The sequence below is a fragment of the Cheilinus undulatus genome, linkage group 12 (genome assembly GCF_018320785.1).
Source record: "Cheilinus undulatus linkage group 12, ASM1832078v1, whole genome shotgun sequence".
Classification (NCBI taxonomy): domain Eukaryota; kingdom Metazoa; phylum Chordata; class Actinopteri; order Labriformes; family Labridae; genus Cheilinus; species Cheilinus undulatus.
The window spans coordinates 23,081,220-23,103,604 of record NC_054876.1 but is presented as its reverse complement, the minus strand read 5'-3'; the positions used below and the strand labels follow the sequence as shown (position 1 = coordinate 23,103,604).

The 22,385-nt window shown below is 37.6% G+C and overlaps 2 protein-coding genes across 3 annotated transcripts; one reads left to right on the top strand and one right to left on the bottom strand.

The window, feature by feature from the left end:
* Nucleotides 1-211: 211 nt before the first annotated feature.
* Nucleotides 212-13,746, bottom strand: LOC121518780 (aldehyde dehydrogenase family 3 member A2-like). The gene is made up of 11 exons (XM_041801377.1): nucleotides 13,609-13,746; nucleotides 12,058-12,220; nucleotides 11,435-11,666; nucleotides 7,542-7,627; nucleotides 7,145-7,353; nucleotides 6,942-7,059; nucleotides 6,525-6,666; nucleotides 6,263-6,429; nucleotides 6,044-6,143; nucleotides 4,688-4,926; nucleotides 212-1,030 (listed from the first exon to the last, which is right to left on the bottom strand). Exons 2-11 carry the CDS (start codon nucleotides 12,217-12,219, stop codon nucleotides 1,016-1,018), a joined length of 1,470 nt encoding a protein of 489 aa, XP_041657311.1. The 5' UTR covers nucleotide 12,220; nucleotides 13,609-13,746; the 3' UTR covers nucleotides 212-1,015.
* Nucleotides 13,697-22,342, top strand: LOC121518781 (homeobox protein SEBOX-like). Of its 2 annotated transcripts, none has more exons than XM_041801379.1 (5): nucleotides 13,697-13,769; nucleotides 16,710-16,795; nucleotides 21,011-21,154; nucleotides 21,260-21,426; nucleotides 21,533-22,342. In XM_041801379.1, exons 3-5 carry the CDS (start codon nucleotides 21,025-21,027, stop codon nucleotides 22,163-22,165), a joined length of 930 nt encoding a protein of 309 aa, XP_041657313.1. In that variant the 5' UTR covers nucleotides 13,697-13,769; nucleotides 16,710-16,795; nucleotides 21,011-21,024; the 3' UTR covers nucleotides 22,166-22,342. The 2 variants fall into 2 exon arrangements, with proteins under 2 accessions (XP_041657313.1, XP_041657312.1); XM_041801378.1 differs by having other exon boundaries at nucleotides 13,722-13,865.
* The last annotated feature ends 43 nt before the right edge of the window (nucleotides 22,343-22,385 follow it).

Here is a 22,385-nt window from a genome sequence, read left to right as displayed (position 1 = left end):
CCAGCTGAGTCAATTTTGATCATTTTGTTTGGAAAGGTCAACAAAGTAACAAGAGTTCAGGATTAAACTGATGAACAGATGTCCCACTTTAAGTTGGCTGCATATGTCACTGATGATATTAGAGAGATTTGTATTAAGAGTTAGTTTCAGTGTCCTAGTATGCCTAGTGGACTGAACTGTATTATAACTTAAATAAAAAATAACAAACAGATACAGGTAGAAATATATTTATTAAAAATTAATCCAACATAGAAAACAAATCTATATCATTTCAACAGAAAATTAAAAATGACTTCATGTTTAAATGTACAGTAGTTTATTTAAAAGATGATTAAATAATGTATAAGGTTGCTAGCACTAGTTAGAGGCGCTTGTTGATTTACTTCAAATGTTTCTGTTTGACTCTTTGAGGACTCAAAAGTCCCAGGTGGACTTAGTCATAATTTCTTCATCTCAGCTTTCAAGCCAAACAGAAAACAAAAGCCAGCGCTGGAATGAAATAATTAGTGATATGACACGTACACAAGGTCGTAGATAGCTCCTTCATTATAAAAACAGTGTTATTGATACAACAAACTATAAAAATTGCTTTATTTAAGTTTTACTGTAGCTTAGTTAGTTTTTGTCACTTCATTTAAAATAATTCATTACAAAATAAAAGCTTCATTGTATATTTCATTGTGTATTCAATAAATGCTTTTTTTAACAATGCAAACTTGATTTAATGGCTTAAAGTGGAATAAAGTGATGCCTGATAAAATGTAAGAGCCATACATAGGAATAAATAATTACCTTCATGTAAATAAGACACTTTCTCCAGTTAACTACATGAAATGTCTGACACCTTTTGGAAATGTGTAATGGAGTAAATAAAAGCCATTCAGCCAGTCTGCTTTATAGAAAAACTTCATGATAAATGGTCTGTAGTTCATGCTACTTCTCTCTCCTTCTCTCTCTCTCTGGTCCTTGGGTTGAGGGAAACAGGATTGCAGTCTGAGGATGCACCACGGTGTCTTCAAAGGAGATAATTCTGAAAATGAAAAGTTTGATTCCAGTTAGAGACCCATAAGTAAACCCATTTCAATGTCTTTTAATCCCAAAATGAAATACATTTCAAAGGTAAATTGTGTCTTTATGTCCGCCTGGTGGTGTTGTAGAGCAGTTTTTTTCAGCAGGTTTTGATGCTATAAACTATGAAATTAGCAAATAAAGCCAATGTTAAATGTCCTTTGTGGACAACTGTTACAGTCATGGACAAAAGTATTGGCACCCCAGGAATTTTTCCAGAAAATACACGATTTCTTCCAGAAACTGTTGCAATTACAAATGTTTTTGGTATACACATGTTTATTTCTTTTATGTGCATTGGAAGAAAAAAAAAAAAAAAAAAAAAACAGAAGAAAAAAGCCAAAATTGACATAATTTTACACAAGACTCAAAAATGGGCTGGACAAAATTATTGGCACCATTTTTAAATCGTGGGAAAATAATTTCAATTCAAGCATGTGATGCTCATTTATACTCACCTGTGGAAGTAACAGGTGCTGGCAATCTCGAAATCACATCTGAAGCCAGTTAGAATGTATAAAAGTTGACTTAACCTTTGTGTTGTGTGCATGAAAGAAGAGCTGAGAATTGTCTGTTGACCCAAGAAGCAAAATTGTAGAAAAATATGAACAATCTCAGGGTTACAAGACCATCTCCACAGATCTTGAAATTTCTTTGTCCACCCTGTGTAATATAATCAAGAAGTTTACAACCATGGAACTGTGGCTAATCTCCCTGGACGTGGACGGAAGACAAAAATAGACAAAAGAATGCAACGCAGGATAGTTGGAATGGTGGATAAACATCCTCAGTCAACTTCCACAAAAATTCAGGCTGTCCTGCAGAGTCAGGTTGCAAAGTGTCAGATCGGACCATACGTCGTCATCTGAATGAGATGAAGCGCTATGGCAGGAGACCGAGGAGAACCCTACTGCTGACAAAGAGACATAAAAAAGCCAGACTGGAGTTTGCAAAAATTTTCCCTGAGTAAGCCTCAATGCTTCTGGTAGAAATGTATTTATTTATTTTGTTTAGATTTATTTTTGGGCCTTTTTGTGCCTTTATTAGATAGAGGAGGACAGTGGATAGACTCAGAAACAGGGAAGAGAGTGGGGAGAGACATGCGGAAAATGGAGTCACAGGCCGGACTTGAACTTGGGCCGCGTACATGGTGCGCGCCTTAACCACTCAACTACCGGCGCGCCCCATGGGAGAACATTTTGTGGACAGATGAGACTAAAGTAGAGCTTTTTTGGAAAAGCACGTCATTCTACTTTTTTACAGAAAACATAATGAGGCCTACAAAGAAAAGAACAGAGTACCTACAGTCAAACATGGTGGAGGTTAAAAGATGTTTTGGGGTTGTTTTGCTGCCTTTGGCACTGGGTGCCTTGACTGTGTGCAAGGAATTATGAAATCTGGAGACTATCAAGAGATTTTGGGCCGCAATGTAGGGCCTAGTGTCAGAAAGCTGGGTCCAACTCAGAGGTCATGGGTGTTCCAGCAGGACAATGGCCCCAAACGTACCTCAAAAAACACCAAGAAATGGTTGGAGACAAAGCGCTGGAGAATTCTGAAGTGGCCAGCAGTGAATCTGGATCACCTATGGAGAGATCTCAAAATTGCTGTTGCAAGAAGCACCCTTCAAATCTGAGAGACCTGGAGCAGTTTGCAAAAGAACACTTGTCCAAAATTCCAGTTGAGGTGTAAGAAGCTTGTTGATGGTTATAAGAAGGGTCCCAAGGGTGTGCAACCATATATGAAGTTGAGGATGCCAACAATTTTGTCCAGCCCATTTTTGAGTCCTGTGTAGAATTATCTCAGTTTTGACTTTTTTCTTCTGCTTTTTTGTGTTGTTCCAATGCACATAAAGGAAATAAAGATGAGCATACCAAAAACATTTGTAATTGCAACAATTTCTGGAAGAAATTGTGTATTTTCCAGGGGTGCCAATACTTTCGTCCATGACTGTAACTTGAGGTTTGTATTTTGGCTGCTTATTCTGAGGGACAGAGTTTGAGCATATGATATATGAAAGACAGTGTGTCCTATTGGCATGTGATGCTCTTAAGTGGCAAACTAGATGTTTTAGAAGGTTTCTTTTATCAGAATCGCTCTGTTCATTGGATGCAATGCTGACTAATAATCATGTGTTACACCAGACACTGGCTAAAGTTAGATTTTTCTTCAAAAACAAACCAAAAATACAGTGCCTAAAAATGTATTTACCCCTTTGATAAATAATTGAACCTTTAATTGATTTCAAAAATAGTCATGGTCAATATTATTTGTTTTTTTTATGACAAAAAACACTCTTATGTCAAAGTGAAAACAGATTTCTACAAAATAATGTCAAATAAAAATACGGAATTTAAAATGAGTGACTACATAAATATTACCCCCCCCCCGCCCCCCAAGTCAGTATTTAACAGATACACATTTAGCTGAAATCACAGCACTGAGTCTGTACAGACAGGTCTCAATCAGGTTCACACATCTGGGCACTTAAAATTAACTCCATTCTTTTTTTGCAAAATGGCTCAAGCTCTATCTAGGCAGATTTACACATGTGCCATATTCTTTATTTCTTGATGATGGATTTAAATGAATTTTTTTTAAAATACCCTTTTCTCTGAGTTGCTTGGAGTGTTCTTTTGACTTCATGGTGTAATGATAGCCAGGAATACTGATTAACCAGTGACTGGACCTACTAGTCTGTAAACTACAATCACTTGAAACACACTGCACACACTCACTGCACTTAGGTAATCCCTGATTTCTCTAATCATTGAACAACTAGCAATAATTGGCGGAACCTCTGTTGAATTAAGTCTGTCATTTTAAAGGGGGTAAATATTCATGCAGTCACTTATTTTACAATAATATGTTTATTTAATTGACATTACTATGTAGAAATATGTTACCAAGCTGAAATTAAAGAGTCTTTTTGAAATATTTTGGTCAAAAGAGGCAAATTATATTGACCTTGACTGATTTATAAAACTAATAAAAGGGTAAAACACCAAACGGGGTGAGTACTTTTTATAGGCATGGTGCTCAAAAACTGTGAGCTAATGAAGAAATATTGACCACCTATGATCAATGTAAAACCTTTTCCCGGGGTTGTATTTAATTTTTAATGTATTATTTTACATTAAATATTCTTTTAATTGTATGGGTAATTATTTTACAGATTTGATTCAATGAATAAAAATTTGATTGGTCAAGTCAAAGTAATATTTAAGTAACTGAAAGGGATACAAACATTATTCCAAGTCTCTAGCATTGCATCACATCTCACCAATTTTACTTTTAATTTAAATTGCTGCTGTAACTTCTCTTTTATAACCTTGCAGCTGTTGACCTGTTTGATATCATTGTGTGATAATAATAATGTTGCTGTGTTTTTCTGATGCTGCCAAAGAGCTACAATACTACATGTTATTTTTTTTTTTTTAACAAGACAATAAAGATTAATTTAAAACTATATTTTGAACATTCAGCAAAATGGACACTAAGTTAATATCAGAGATTATAGCTTCCTGGTTCTTTACAGCTAATAAAAAAGTATAAAATAATGACTTTCTGTAAACTGGTGTATGCTGATGCCTGTCTGACACACTCTCCTTTTGGAACTCACCTGTAGCGCAACAGCAGCTACCACAGCGAGGACAGCTAACAGAGCCATCCGTCCCATCCAGCCCAGGTCTACATGTTTCAGGATGAAGAAGCGAGCCCAGCCCAGTTTCTTGAGTGTGTGAGGCGGATAACGCATGCTGTTTACTCCCTCCATCTTCAGCTGCTTGATGAGGCAACCTCGAAGGTGGCTCAGCTGGTCAAAACTAAACTTGCCATGGTAGCAGCCCATACCGCTGTTTCCTGTTCATGAAAAGACAGGCAGATTGTTGGACTGGGGTACATATATTAAAATATATATAAAAAACTTTGATTTTACTGGTTGTTTTTCAAGTTCTCTTGTTTTTTAAAGCTCTACATGGCTTTTTATGTCCCTGCTGGATCCCTTAGGTCCTCGAATGGTTCCTTGTTAAACATCCCTTATATCACTCACACAAGTTCAGGGAAGAGAGCTTTCTGTTTTTATGCACCAAAACTTTGGAACTCACTGCCTCTGGACAGTGAAGTGGCAGCTCTTTAAGTGTTTTTAAAGGCAAACTAAAGACAAATTTTCAATCTGACTTCTATTTAGTAATGATTTTAGAACTGTTGTCTGTTTCTAAGTTGTTTTTACATTAGATCTATCCAACTTCTGTACAACTTGATTCATATGTTCTAGGATAATTTAATCATTTTTAACATTCTGTTTTATTTTATTTTTCTATTAATTTGATTTCATTCAATTTATTTCTCTCTTATTTTATTTGGGAATTTTAATTTTATCTTTTATGTTATTTTATTATTTACTCCCTGCCTTAGTCTTTTAAGATTTTATCAATGGTTTTAATTTCTGTATTATTCCTATCTGTCTGTTCTTTGTGAAGCACTTCAGACAGTATGCTTTTATGTATGAAAGGTGCTATATAAATAAAGTTACATGTTCATACATATATGTGATATATATATATATATGTGTGTGTGTGTGTGTGTAAATTATATATTTACTCCTTCTTAAAGCTATTTCTGCACTGAGTTGAAAGCATGAACTGTCGGAAGAGTTAGATATTCTACAAAAAATGTTTGGTTCTCCTTTATTATCTCAAAATGGGACCATAATATACAAAATTTATGTTTTAACATAATCAAACTACTTTTAAAGTAATAACTGGAGCTATACCGTCATTATAAACTTTTTTGCTGATTTCTACAATTGCAATTGATCGATTACTTCTGTTGGCCATCAGAAAGAATGAAAGCTCAAAATACTTTCACAGCAGCTTCTCTTGGTAGAACTAAAGACCCCTCCACTCTTTGAGATGGGCAGCTTTAGAAAATTTTACTTTTGCTTTGATTTCTGCTAAAAATGTCCGAGTGTACCCACCCACTCCTCCGAAAGGCAGAGAGCTGACAGAGAAGTGCACCAGACAGTCGTTGGCCAGCAGTCCTCCACTGGAGGTCTCCTCTGTCATTCTCTTTATCACCTGTAAACAGAAAAAACTACTGTTACGCTTGTGAGTCTGACTCTACACACTCTACACCTAGAGGTCTGCACCTGTGAACTACCTTGCTGCTTATTTTTGTCATAGCCGATGTTTTATACCTTGTCATTTGATGAGAACACATAGAGGGCCAGTGGTTTCTCTCCATTATTGATAAACTTGATCGCCTCGTCCAGGCCACTGACTGGTAAAATGGGAAGCAGAGGACCAAAAATCTCCTCCTGCATTACTTTTGCCTCTGGCTTCACGTCTCTCAGGACTGTGGGGGCTGAACAAAAACACAGTACATATCAAATACTTTTTGTGTAGATTTAATTTGGTTTATGTAACTAAATATATATTTACTGACATCACAAGTATTACCTATGTAGCAGTCTGACTCATCATTGTCTCCTCCTGCAGCCACAGTGCTGTCCTCCATCAGGCTCATTATCCTTTTAAAGTGGCGCTGGTTGATGATGCGTCCATAGTCCACACAGGTCTTTGGGTTGTCAGTGTAAAACTCCTGCCAGAGGAAAAAATCTCACAATGTTAAAGATATTTTAGAAAAAAACTCAAAATGTCATTTAATTTGTTGAAATAGTCCCCTGATCAATTATCTTTTAAAGTAAACTGAGTTTTTTACAAGGTAAATCATCTTTTTATTATCAATAGCCCAGAGATTTAATCACAGTCTAAATTTAGAATCACTGTTTCTTAAGTTAACAGCGATTTAAAGTAAAACTTCAAATTCTAAGAAAAACACTTCCTCTTCAGGTCTCTGATGTCAGATTTTGGCACCTTTATGGCGTTCTTGACTTCACTGATGACTCGGTCCTGGATGCTGGGCTCACACAGGATGTAATCTGGGGCGATGCAGGTCTGACCACAGTTTGTGTACTTTCCCCAGGTGATGCGTCTGCACAGTAATGGAAATGTTAAGAGGTGGCTCTAAGGCAGTGAGAGCTTCATCAAAATAATGTTCTATTACATATTTGACTAACCTGCAGGCTACACTGATGTCACAGTTTTTGTCAATATAGCAGGGGCTCTTTCCACCCAGCTCCAGGGTGACTGGTGTCAGGTGTTTGGCAGCGGCTTCCATGATGACTTTGCCTACCGCGCAGTTGCCAGTGTAGAAAATGTGATCAAACCTCTGGCACAGCAGCTCCTGGGTCTCTGGGATTCCTCCGTTTACAACAGGGTAAAGCTCCTGACACACAAAAAAACACATGAAGGTCTTTTATAGTAAAATTTTAACTCTAAAGATATGTATTAATGGTCTCTGTGAGCTTTGCTTACCTGAAGAAAAAATATATAAAGTAAATAAAATTATGTTCTGGGAAACTGCACATTCCAAGAGCCAATCACTTAAAACATCATTCTGTGAGCTATCCTTACCTTGTCGATGTAAAGAGGCAGAAGGTCCTCCATGACCTTTGCAGTGTGAACACACACCTCAGAGGGTTTGATCACAGCAGCATTACCTACACAGGTTAATAAGAGAAAAACAAACACATATTACAAGACTGAAAAAGCAGTCCACAGAATAAAAAAAAGTCTGAACAACTTGTACACCACTTAAAAGTTCATTTACTTTGGAGGCAGTTTGTTCGGTGGACTTTTATTAGATCCCGACCAATATGGGATTTTTGGGGCTGATGCCAAAACCGATATTGGGGGCTAAAAAAAAGCCAATATGCAATATATCGGCCGATATCCGATATATTGGTCGATAACCGATATTTTGGCTGATATATGAAATAAGAACATTGATATACACAGGATATATACTGTACATGAACACAAATGTGAACATGTAAATAACCAGTTGCATTTATCTTTGTTTATTTCACAAAGATGCAACTTAGATGACATTAAAACCCTGTATAATAGTCTTATACTGTGGCTGTGGACCATATTAGACAGGAAAATGATAAATGGAGAGCCATATTTACATTGTTGTGGCAAATATGAGAGATATGTTTACAATGTGTTTCTTGATAACCCTGAGGAAGGCCACAAGCTTAAATGCGCCTGTTTTATAAAACTGTTCTAAAAGATTAGATCTAAAGATTTACTATTAGTGAAACTTTCTCTCTCCTCTCTGGTAGAATATGTCACAGGAAAGATAAACACTGTATGAATGCTTTTCTGGTTTGTGCTTTTCAAAGTAAAAGCTCGGTTTAGCATTTCTATAGAGAAACTCAGTTCACTTGTACAGAATGCTTTTATTTTGAATAGTTCCTGACACACTTCCTCTATACACTGAATCAAGTCACTTTGAGAGCAGGGAGATGCGGCTGACACGCAGAAAACTTGCACACGCACTGGCAGGGACTGGAGCTTACACACGCAGCACACGCAAGCAGAGCAAAACACAATCCCAGTCTGAAATGAGCATTAGTCCTCTACTCTGCTGCAGTCGAACTGCGCGAGGACGGGGCTGCCTGTGAGTGCTTAGGGACGGGGAGAGGCCCACGGCTGCACCCGCTGCTCAGTGAGAAGCGTAGCAACAATACATGCTTTCACGTCAGTCTCCAAAACTCTACAATAACACCTGAAAAAGTCGCTAGATTTGTCACTAGTCGCTTTTTTGAAAAAGCAGGAGCAGCATGAAAACACAGAGCGACAGGAGCAGAGACATTCCCCTCGCAGCAAAAAAGTTAATATATTGGTTATATAATGTTGATTAATCTGTGAAATGCTATAATCGGCCCGATTAATCGGCCCGCCAATAAATCGGTCGGGCTCTAGCTTTTATGTAAGTTAATTTCATGGAAAATTCTCCTGGTGTGTTGCTTATCATCTTGCTCATCATTTGTGATCAACAAATAATGGAAACAAAAAATGAACAGAAAATTACAGTCATTATGGCACAACATATTACGACCCCACACCACACCACGTTACAATACGATATGATCCAATACGATACAATACAATGTGATATGATACGATATGATGCAATGCGATATGGTATTATATGAAACAACACAGCATCAGATGTTACGGTACAATAATATACGATACGACACAGTACAATAAGGTACTAAACAACACAACACCATGATATGATACAATACGAAACGAAACAAAACCACACCACACCACATTACGATATGATACGATACAACACTACATGAAACGATAAGATACGGTACGATAGGATGCATTACGATAAAATACTTTATGATACAATATGATACGAAACAAGACAACACCACACCATGTTACGGTACCATACCACACCATCCAGCGTGATACACTTTATTCTCTCCCCAGGGAAATTTGCCACCACAGTAATGCATGACACTTGCATAGCTCCTCTAGTACCACTGGTAATGACAACTAAGATTAAGTCAATTGTCTGTTTTAAAAGATGTAACTGTTTAACCATTCTTATAAAGAGTCAACAGAATAGTCTTCTTGAAGATAACCCTTTGAAATTGCTTTTTTGCTAGCTGCTAGCATGATCCCCAGGCAGGTTAGCATCCTCTCTATTATGTCCACCAGGGATAAGTCTGAGGAAGGGGGTGGTAAAGGCTCAGAATTTTTGAGATAATTGTTCCTACTTCCATCCAGAGGGGCTGAATAAGAGCAAGGACCATGGCACATGAAACTGATCAAGCACTGACTCTCCACATTCTCTCCAGCCACAGAGATGGGTTTCACTTTTTTTGGTTTTCTGTTTAGGAGTGAAGATAGGTGTATCAACTTTTACCAATAAGTCTATCCATGTCCAAGAGTTTGTTGAGGAAGACTGTATCTCCCATGTGTGCTATCATTTTTGGGTTATTCTAATGTCCTGCTCTATTTCCAAAATGTAAATTCTTAAACACAAGCTGATGAACTTTTTGATAAAACTAAATAGATACTCACATTATCCCCCATAAATGACAACCTCTGACATCACAAGTAAACCTCAGTGCTTAGCTCATGTGATGGCATATTTATTTCCTGCTAACAGCTCCATATGAAAAATAATTTGGTTCTATTTGGTAATGGTGAGTTGGCTGAAAGTAAATGTATTAAAAACCATACAGTACTGTCACTGCCTGCCACTCTCTAAACTGCCCCTTAATTTAAATACACACACATTTTTTGTCACTTTGGGCCTGCAGCACAATTTCTACGTCAATTTAGGTTAAGGTTTAATTAATCTAAATAAATAGATTAATTACAGAGTGGTGACAGCTGCCTTTCACCTATTCTATTTCGCTATTTGGCCCATAAATCAAGAGGTTGACTTGTGCCCTGCAAGGCAGATGTGACAGCCAGTGTAAGATCTGATAATGCTGGGACAACGACTAAAGTCCATGCTGTGTAAACACTTACCGCATGGGCTGCAGCCAAGCAGGACTCAGTTTACTAAAGTTCTTATACCATCACATCAGTGTCTGAGTCTAAAATAAGGGGTTGAAGAGTCTGCCTATAGGCAGCTCTGACAGAAATTACACATTATAGCAACAAACAAAAGATCCGGATAAGTAAAGGTAAGACAAAAGACTGTTACAATACTGCTGTGTCATGCTAAATAATCAAAAGCAAAGACCCAAGATGTAGATTTGCATGATAAAGTCACCTAAGCAAAGCCAAAACACAAGACTTAGAGCCTCTTTCTAAGCACGGGACAACTTTTAAAGCCTTTAGACAAAGAAATAAATTATTCATGAGTCTACTCTTTATCTCAACACTGAGTGATTCACTGAGAGGTTAACCTTGTCCTTAGACTTCCTATCAGATCACTGATAGGAACAATGTACACATGTACCCTTCAAATGTATGATTTTCTGGCTGAATCTACTTCTAATCTAAAGTAGAGCAGAGTTTACTGAGTGCTCTTTGACCCATTTATCACAGGAGAGAGGTGTTAGGTAATGCCTGGACAAAAGGGAAGTGGAAGGGTTATGATCACAAGACACGTAAAGCTGAACAGGGAAGGAAAAAAATGAGAGTTACAAAGAACGAGTAAGATATCAAAAAACCACTTCAGTTGTTTTTACATGTTAATTGATCAGAAGATTGGAATGTGTTTCAATGCTGCTAAAGTAGTATAGAAGACACTCCTCTTCTACTTATACTTAATTGTGATATTTTTTGTATCATTTTCTAATCTCTTGAGAGGACAAAGGACATCAGCGTTCCTTCTTACTGTCTAAGATGACTGTGCATGAGTGAAATCTCTATTCAAAGTTCATCTCAACTATAAACGGTAACGGAATTAGAGAGAAATGTGAACTCTGACCTTGTTACATCACATACATAAACACACAAACAGCATGCCATAATACCAGCAGCGATGGCGCCAATGAGTGGTTGGATGGTGACGGCCCAGGGGTAGTTCCAAGCCCCAATGATGAGTACCACGCCCAGTGGCTCCGGCTTGATGTAGACAGTGTCAGAGAGCGTCATCAGGTTCTTCTCCACGGGCCGAGGGGCCGCCCATTCCTTCAGCTTCCTGATGGCCAGGCTGATCTCCCCCTCAAGACCCAGGGTCTCATACAGCTGAGTGCCCACCTCACTCTGCACGAAGACAATGAAATTACACTTTCAGACATTGAATATGACTTGAGAGTACCTTTGATACTTTGAATTGTGTGTATGCATATTAAGTAGTCTTCTGTTGCTTTTTGAATATTTGTTTGTTATATAATGTCTCTCTACTATGGCTTAAGAGAGGCTGGCAATGTGAAGACTGATTCTTGTGGTGCACCGATGAAACCATTAACCAACCTGTGCACTGTGTACCACTGACATGTCAAAGAATGGACAGACTCTACCAAAACTGCAAATAAAGTCCAAAGGTCTGAGCCAGCAGACTCAGTTAATTGTTGTATCATCATTATATCATTTTATTTTTTCAAACACTCTTACTCTTGATCTTTCTGGCCAAGAAAAGGCATTTATGTCTTACCTTATTGAGGTCTTTCTTGATGGCATCTGAAATCTCTTTCTGTCTCTCGGTGAACAACAGCTGTAGATTCTTTAGCTGGTGAATGCGGTACTCCAAAGGTCTGGACCTGCCTGTTTGGAAAGCTTTTCTGGCACGAGCCACTGCCTGCTGCTCCCGGGACATTCTGGGAAGAAAAAGTATAGTGTTATTGATCTGACTATATACAGAAGTGTCTGAAAGCTATTGTTTTTAATGCACACTGATTATGGATACTTCATACCAAACGTATTATAAACTAAGAGGTGCTTTGCCTGTTGGCACAAACGTTTAATAATATAATGATTAACAACACAAGTCTACTTCCACAGTCCTTGTAAGGACTGAATCCTTCAGTGTTAACTCCACTAAGATTTTACACAGATAGGTAAATTTATCAAGAAAATCACAGATTGAGTTATGAGACATATTTTTTTAATGTCATTAATTGTGCAAGTTGAGATCAGGCATGGCCAGCTGAAATCATCAGCAACAAAACATAGTTTTACAGCATTTCTTCATCTAATTTTCTAATTATTATCAATTAAAAAATATTGAAATATCCTACATCACAATCAGATTTTTCAAAATCTAGAGACATGCACAAAATACTGTACTTTGTTTGTCCAATCATAATTTGTTAAGTATTGATAAGTCAGTTAAAACCTCAAATTATCGTCTGCAAAGAAATTCACCGCAAGGGGCAGAGAGTAGCTTTTTCAAGCAACTTTTTATGTAGATAGTAAAAAAAATACAAATTCTCTATTAAAAAGGATGGAATTTTAAAATAACTGACATTCTTTGCAAAAAAAATTGTAAAATTTTCAACAAAAAAGATGCTAGCAATATTTCTGTATGAGACTGTCAGACTGACCCGCTTGTTTTAATATTTAGTTTGCAAACAGTGATTCTGTTTTGAACAGCAAGAGCAGTCAAGCAGTACTGTCTCAAAAATGCAAATCCATTCTATAAAATGTTAGTCACTTACTTTTAAATCACGATTTAAACCACATATTGCGCAAACTGGAGTAGTTGTTAATAGTACACTTCTTTTTCTTACACGGACACACCTTCCTTTAATACAAATGTAATTTAATGAACACCTATATGACAACCTATTTCTCTAGGCAGCACCTTGTTTATAGAAAACGGTGAATGTGCAGTAATGGCCTTGTAATAAGAAACCATCTTTGTTATTGCAACTAGCTGCCGAGCTACTGGGTCAGACCTTGAAGGAGCTTTATCACAAACAGTTCACTCTTTTTACAGACAGGATTCAACAAACTGTATCCGGAAACGTTAGACTTCACTAGCTGTGTGCCTGTGAGTCATCATTAACTCCCACGAAGTTGTTGTTAATCATCTTTCTTTTTTCTTTTCATTTTTGTACAGCTTTTCGCATACCCTCGTCATCTCTATGTGCATAACTGTTATTCAGTTCGTTTCGCAACCTCTCAACAGTACCGTTGGCTGCCGTACAAAACCGTTAAAACTGTGTCGGAGAAACACCACGCTGTTATGTGTGTTTAATCCTACCTGATATGTTGCAGTAGTGTTTAGTTTTCTTGAGAAGACCCTCGGTCTTGATGGTGAGACAGCCCGTGGAAAAGAAGCTGAGTAACAGTTTATGACAGAAGCACAAAGAAACTCCTCTCTCCGATCACACGTCCTCAGGGGGAGGACCAACTGCCACTAAGGTCAGCCGTTAGCCACAGCTAGCATCATTGCTACATGGATGCTGACAGATCAGCAAAGTGTGTCCATTGGCGTTCTCATATTTTGACTTCTTCCCTGTGAGTTAAATATCAAGACGACATTTACGTAAATTATGATTTTGTTTTAACTGTAGTGATGTATATCAGTTAATGACTCCTATTTAATTGAATTTTGGTGTAGCCAGTTTAGTCCAGTAACCCATTCGAACCAAATACATGCTCATTAAATGTCAACAGCCTGAGATGACCCCCGTTTTTAAGCTGAGTGGGCGAACAAATGCTGACATGCTAACATGTTATACGTCCACAGCATGTGTAGATGTGTATGGTTAGCTTGAGGCAACAAGTTAGGAAGTTAAATAGTAAGCATTTGAGCAGAGGAGGGAAAAGGACACAACTACTGAAACCAAGTAAAAGTACTGTAACTCTGACTGAAATGTACTTAAGTAAAAGTACTGTAACTCTGATTGAAATGTACTTAAGTAAAAGTACTGGGCTATAAATCTACTCAAGTAAAATTCAAATTATTTTAAAGTTCACTTTAAGTACTGATTAGCCAGGTTCTTTATGTCAAGCCACACATCTACATTAAAGTAAAATACACAGTAAAACTGGCTGTTAATTAAACTCATACAGAGTTAATTTTAACACTAACAGTGTCTATGTTGTCCACACTACATATGAATAAGCTACACTTATGTAAATGTTAAAAGCCTTACAATATGACAGAGCTGCAGTTACTCTTGAAAATCTGTGGCAAGATGGATTTCTTCTGGCAAGAGCAAAACAAAGAGTCAAACTCAAAACAAGGCAATGCAAACTAATGAAGTGTATGCATTATGCATCCTTAGGAACACATAAAGTCACAGGCAGAAATTCTTTTATTTTGAAACTTAATTTTTATTGAGCTTTATTTCTTGTTGCAATGAATACATGGCTATAGAGAAAAGAAGCACGAACTTACATAGAGATAAATCAAGTCAGTCATGACCAAAAGAAAAGTGCATCATGCATTCTTTAGTACACCTAAAGTCACAGGCAGCAACTCTAACTCAGTGGATAACTTCACTCGTGGTACAAAGTGTCTCATAAAAAACAGTTCCCCACAAACATGAGCACAACAACCCCAGCAGGGGTCGCTGTAAAACAGGCAACATCCAAACTTAACTAAACCCATATAAAACACATCTAAACTCTCTGCCCAAGGGCATGATGGGGAACTCCAACCACACATCTCCAAGGTTTAGAATTGCAGTGCCAAGAGCTTAGATCAGTTGACTCAAATTACATGTTGGGAGTAAAAATCAACACCAAAATGTTTAACCCAGAGAAATCAACACTCCAGTTTTTGCTTTTGAGTGTTGTGCAAGATGTAGCAAGTGGTCGTAACCCATCATAAGCAGCAAAGTTTGCTTCCTCAAATACTGTTATATACAGGACTTTTAACTCACCTCCAGATTATAACTTTAATGAAGCACAAAGGAACTGTTGGCCTCTTTTAATCTACATTAGTATTTCTTTTTAAGTTAGGCCTACTTAAACTATAAATAACTAAAAGCTCCAAGTAACCACAGTCAACATTTTAAAACAGAAACATCTGTGTTTTTAACATAAAACTGGCTGTTGCTTAAGTTGAACTACCAACAGATACATTACTTGAATGAAGGGCTCATTGATATGGGGAAAAGTAGGCTTTGGGATATTGATGAAAAAGAAAGATGGGCCAAATAAGTGAACTAAAAATAAAATCAATAAATAATGCAATGAGTCGATGTAGATGTAAATATGGGTATTTACTGCCTGACTCATTAAGTCACACTTTATTTCATATTTATATCTATTCTGAATGTAGATCTCCACAATATAAAAAAAGACTATGCAATCAAGGCTGTGTAAAAGGGGGGAGCTTTCAGGGGTCCTGCCAAATAGGGGGCCCATGGTGATCAGCAAACTCTTGATCCACTGTAAAGTTGAGCTGTGATAACCATATTTTATTTTTAAGATGTGTTATAATCACTCTTATAAGAGAAACAAAAATGTATTTTATTAATTAATGCTGTAGTACAAAATAGCCCTTTTCAAGATGTAAACCCCTTTTCTTAAAAACAAAACCACCTTTTCTTAGGTCATGATAACAACGTGGATGGACACATTGAACTAAACCATTCGGAAATATCAGATGTCAGGATGCCAGAAAATGAAGTACAAGAAACTGTGAATACTAAAGTGGAAAAGTATTTGAATGATTGTGAAATGACACAAAAATGTGCAACAAGTGGTGAAAATAGGTTTAGAGTAGTAAAAAAAGTGGCAAAACTTGCTTTATAATAGCAAAAATGTTGTGAAAATTGGTAAAAGTTGCAAATAAGTGTCCATAAAGTGGCCAAACTGTAGTAAATGTGGCTAAAATGGTTTAAAAATGGCAAAAAAAATTGACTGAAGTGACAGAAAATAGGTCTTAAGTGGCAACTAAGCAGCAAAATGGGTTGGGAGTGGCAAAAAAATGGTTAAAAGTTGCCCTAAGATGGGCTGAGTGGCAAGAGTGGATGTTTAAGTGGTATTAATCGGATATCTTGAAAAATATAATATAATATAAAAATATAATATTATCTCTCTTCAAATAAGACTCCATTTGTATGAAATGCAGACTCACCTCAGGCTTTGTGTGTTTTTATCTGTAAAAATATTATTATGAAATAGAGACAGACTCAGAGACAATTTTATCAAGAAAACCTTTAAACCTTAACTGCTTTCCTCATGCACTTTTTGCTCTGTACTCAATCCAGTCAGAGTGAAGTCTTGGGTGATCATCAGAATATTTTACTTTTTGTTCTCAGCATGCCCTGTGAGCTGGAGTATCCTCTTTATTTTCCAACTATAACTGCAATAAATCATGCCTGCTGTCTTCTTCTTTCATTACAGAGTCTTCTTTTATCCGCAGCCAAGTTCACATCACGCTCGGTTGCTACTTCTCAGATCCATAGAGGCTTTCACAGTTCATGACACAGGTAAGGAGTAACTCCCTCACCTCAGCCAGGCAGCACATGGATAAGGCCCAAAATCTCTCAGGCTGACAGGAAATGCCGACAGAGTTTCAACATCAAACAGCAAGCTGAGGAATACTGTTTGTGTATTGTGACGGAAGTAGGTGGATGTAGGTGAGGGAGAGGAGGACACAGCGTCATTCACACCTGGGTGTCAAGGCTGATTTCTCTTTGGAGGAGTGTGGACATAGGATCAGAGCTTCTCTTTGTGCACACCTGAGTTTGTGGGGTTTAAACACAAGCATTTAGATGCAGAGAGAAAGCGGGTTTGTGTACTGTTGGACTTTTAAAACAGCCTTGGACTTCTGTCAAGGCTATAGAGCAAGGCATAGAAGTCAAGTGAACTGAGATGGAGAGGAGAAATGCCTAAAAGCTGGTCCTTGATTATTGACTCTAATTTGGCATCACAGTGGGGATTAACCTTTAAGCAGACTGTAAGTCACTCAGAATAAATGGGGGACAGGGTTTAAGATATAAGAAAGCATAATTCTCAAATGGGTGATCAAAATTAAATTCCATAACTGTTTCAAGACTCCTTGACATACAAACTAAATAGCACAGGGTAGCAATCAGCCCAGTATGTGTCAATATGGCATCTATACAGGACTGGGTAAAGTTTACCTAGTGTTTTACATGATATTGATTTTACTCAGAACCTACGGTCAATCAAACTAATTGACTGAATGTAAATGAAACACAGCCAAACCCCTCTTTTGATGGCGTACAAAGCCCAGGATTTGGTAAGAGACATTCATCAACAACACAAGGTCCAACTTTTACCCCAGTAATTTAAAATCTCTGAGCCCTACCGGAGTAACAAATAATCTCCAATTAAGTCTTGATAAGCAACGTGTTCTAAAGTACTACCTGCATGGAATTGCTTGTGGACCTCTGTGTATGCGGAAATGCGGTAGATAATTTACCCTGGATTTTTTTTTACTCTGTAAGGTGTGATTGTTTCTGTCATGTTCAATGCAAACTAATTATTATTTATGTTAATAGAGAGTGTAGGTGATCCTTCTGGTTGTGTTGGTTCAAGGATGAGGATCCAATTACAGTGAATAAGAAGTGACACTGGGGTGTCAGTTCAACCCATTGGGCAAAATACATTAAAAGCAACAATAAAATTAATAATGATAATAAATTAAAAAAACATTATAACAAACTGTGTGTATGTTGATAAAGCTATAGTCAAAACATGCTCTCTCTTTCTCAAACATAGATACATAATATCCAACTGAACCCTCCTACTCCATAGAAATGTTCAAAACATGCTTTCATATTGTCTATATTCTTCTATATCTTTTCTGTGTAGATCCATTTATGGGAATATTTTTAAATTATGTAAACTGTACATACTAGCTGACCTTTATATGAACTGCTGGATCAGTCAATGCTGCTCTCTCATTTTGAACTACCTCTTCCACTTTGACCATCTCTTTGCCTCTGTAACTGTTCTTCTTTTTTGCCACTTTGAGACTTTTAAGCCCCTGTTACCTTTTCTTTGGTCACATATAACCTTATGTTTGTCTGTTGCCAAATAATTCTAATACAGCATGAAGGCCCAAAAAGAACAAAATTTAATCTTACTATGTACTTGTATGTGGTGTAAATGTCAATAGAGAAATGTTGAATCTGCCTGAAGTACTGCTGCTCCCTAGTGGTTTGTTTCCAGTGGCGCAACAAAAACAGATGAGCGAGCAGTTAACATAAAAGACATGAAAATGTCAACTTTATACAAAAATTCCAAAAATATGCAAGTTTTTAAAGAAGCATTTTAGACACCAGTAGGCCAACAGATATTTTATATTGTATACCACAAGTAATCAGGGATTGAAAAAACGCATGACCATTGAACTAAAATAAAAGTTGTGGTCAAAATGTATTTAGGTTAAATTACTTTTCTATAAATATTCTCAATTAAAAGTAAAAAGTATTTAATTTTGAGTTTACTTTACCCAGTACTGTGTCGCCACTAAGGCTGAATGATTTGGGGGAAAAAATTGTTCCCAATATTGCATTTGTGATTTGACATGCATTTATTTGTTTAAGTCCCTTATCTTATGTATTTTTCAGCAAACATAAGCAATGAAATCATTCTTTATATTATACAACACAATGTTTGATATATAAAACATAAAGGGTTCTGTCCTGTAGGTTGGGCCTGTATGTTAGGATGACATAAAATGATGCATGAATCAGTATGAATTGTATATATGCATTTATCTGCTTTGATCACAATAGTACATTTAACGTTTTTCTTCTTAAAGTCTTGTAGAAATCAATCATGAAAAATAGGGCTGAACAATTTTAAAAAATATCTAACTGTGATTATTCTGACTCATATTGCAGATGCAATGTGAGTTGTTGTATTGAAGGGAGTATCTTTATGTCATTCTCGTTTTAAATAAGAAAAAATGCAAATATAAGTATGATTTTTTGCAGATTGTTATGGAAAAAAGCAATGCCTCCGTTTTTGCCCGTTGTGTAGAGCATAACATCACCGCTATGAAAAAAATGAATGAAACGTTTAATACACACATTTCAGGTAAAAAAAAAAAAAAAAAAAAAAAAAAAAATATATATATATATATATATATATATATATATATATATACACACACATATATATTGCAACTATAATATCATTTAATCTAGATTTAGATGAATTATCCAGTCTTAGTAGCTACTGAGGAGTTGTACAGTAAAATATGTTCTTTCCTTACTGGCAGTAACAACAGGTGAATATGGATGCAACCAGGTTTTCAGGTAAAGTCACACCTCTATAAGAAAGTCAAATAAACAGCTGTTTTGGGATGTGGAATCATTCTTTCACTATGTGCTATTGTGTAATCAACAAAGTTGAAAAAGTACACGGCTACTGTACTAAAGTTAAACTACAGGCTTAAACTCGCTTAAGGAAAACTAAAATGACTAATTTCAAAATGTACAAGTGCAAAAAAACTACTAACATTAATTTGAGTAAATGTATGTTTGTATACTTCCTACCTCTGCAAGTAACAAATTACAAACCTAAAGTATTCTTGAAATATTTAGGTTTTCTTTAGTTAGGAGTCATAAGAAGAGTCGTTACAAGTGTTAAAGATGTGCAGTGTGTTTGTCTAACAGTGTTAACTTTGGTCATGTCCCTGGCAGCACGTGAGCAGGTTTCTACGGCCCATCTGGGCTTGGTATCGATACAGCTCTTCTGTACTGTAAGTCATGTGACAGGCAGCAGAGGTTTGGGTTATGATAGGGTGGCACTATTGTCTTTGGTAGATGCCGTAAATGCTGAACACTTCACTGCTACTTCGAGCTAATCATCACTGTTAATGAGCCATCAGAAATAAATTCACGTGTTCAGGATTTAGTGAATGGAATCCCAATAAGAACATAAACACAATATTTTCTTGTTCCCAGCCACTTCATTTGTTCATTTCTACTCATTTTATTGGCCGTGTATACTTTGAGTCTGGCACTTACCTGGGAACTGGCTTTGCTTTGGACTGTGTGTTATCCGGTGTTTTTGATGTCTCGATCGGTGGAAACGGAACAGACCAGGAAGCAAAGCAAGTAGCCCGATTTGTCACCTCGACACATTATAGCTGACTGATGCCTCACACTCCCGCAGCTCCTCAATACACTTCCTCCATACAAACACACAAACCTACACAGGTATTCGCACCAGGAGGCAGAGGATGTGCCGCAGACTAACGTTTCAGAAAAGTGTGACTGCCGCTTTTTGTTTGAAAGACTGGACTGCTATACAGATCTTTTGAGTCTGACAATTCATTCCCTTAACCATGCGTCTCCATATCCTCCACATCCAAAAAGATGTTTTTATCGACATTATAAATAAGTTTGGATTCTGATATTCATCAGTTTGTCCTGACACTTCTGCAGCACAGGGCAAGCCCCGTCTCAGCTAAACGGTCACATTAATGGGTCATTGGGATCAAACAGGCAGCTATTAGCCGGCCGGTCGTTAATAGGTGTGTACCACATCAAAGGCACGTGTTTCTAAGGCTCCACAATATCTAGTGAGCTGTGCACGAAGGGGGTGGGGAGGGGGGCTCGTCTTGTGACGTTCAAGCACAATATAAAAACCTCTCGTGTCCTGAAGGTTTACCAGTGTCGTGTACACCCCAAAGGGAACACTTACTCCATCTCCTACTCCAGGTTGGACAACAGTAATGGCATACGGACTGGATTTTACTGGACGCGTCCCTGAAATGAACCCGTTTTTCTCAGGACAATACTGGAGCGCTTCTTGCAGCTTGGACATGAACAAAAGTGACAATTACGCACTTGACTCAAGCAGAAGTGAGTTACCTTAGTATTCTCAGGTTTTTAAATTTGCTACAGTTACGCTTGTACATTTCCAAGTCAGGGCAGAAAAGTTAATCATTATGTTTTATTTCCCTGCAGTGCACCACACAACGCGCTCTGACGCCAGTCGCCGCCGGAAGCGCACTACTTTCAGCAAGGCGCAGCTGAGCGAGCTGGAGAGGGCCTTCTCTGTCACACAGTACCCTGACATTAAAATGAAGGAGTCCCTTGCATCAATAACTGGACTACCGGAGTCTAAAATTCAGGTATGACGCACTCCCATGGATTAGATAAAAAAAAAAAAAAAACTTGCTGTGCGTAATTTTGATAAAGTGCCTGACAAACTCTAATCAAATTCTATCTTTTCAACAGGTCTGGTTTCAAAATCGACGGGCACGCCATTTCAAGAGCAAGAAACCAAACAAGGAAGTCCCCAAACCCACCTCTGACTACTTTCACCCACACTTTTTCACTACAACTCCCAGCTCCCCATACCCACGGCTGGTGCCTTCCTTCTCTCCTAGAGCCAGTCTACCGTCTCCTCCTGGCTACCCTGCACCAAGTTTACCGGAGTCCACCAGGCTGTCATCCATCCTGGAGAATCAAGCTATGTTTCTGCCAGTTCCAAAGCCTTCATCCCCTGTTTGCGCCAACCAAGCTGCACTCTTCTCCCCTGGAGTTCCCCAGGATCTGTACAGCCAAGCCCCAGACTATCCTAAGTACTGTCACGATGTGTTAACGCACAGTGAGCTCACTTCTTGGGATCTGACGGAGGACTTTGAGGCTTTCCTCAGGGACACACGGGGACCAGGACCTGAAGGTAGTCGCTGCGCTTCGCTCCGAAAATCAGGACCAGAGGAGAGTGTTCAAAGTCATCCGGGGTACCAACGCATTTACGACGAGCCCATGGACGATCTATCAGATCTCTGTTTTCCAGAGCTGGGAGACTTCAGATTGTCGGATTTGGACATTTCTGCAGCAATGATCGATTATCTTCTGAACTGATTGACAGGCTTTGTCTGGTTAAGCCGTTTTAAAGTAGGCTATTTATTTATTTATTATAAAGTGGATTGCATTTAAACGAATTCTCATGTTAAGATGTGAAAGTTTATCAAAATGGTTATATACGCACTGTAGAGTATTAAATACGCATACAAATTAAAAAATATTTTGAAAATTTTACTCCCTTGTTTGACTGTCTTTCATTCATAAGTTCTTCCTCTGC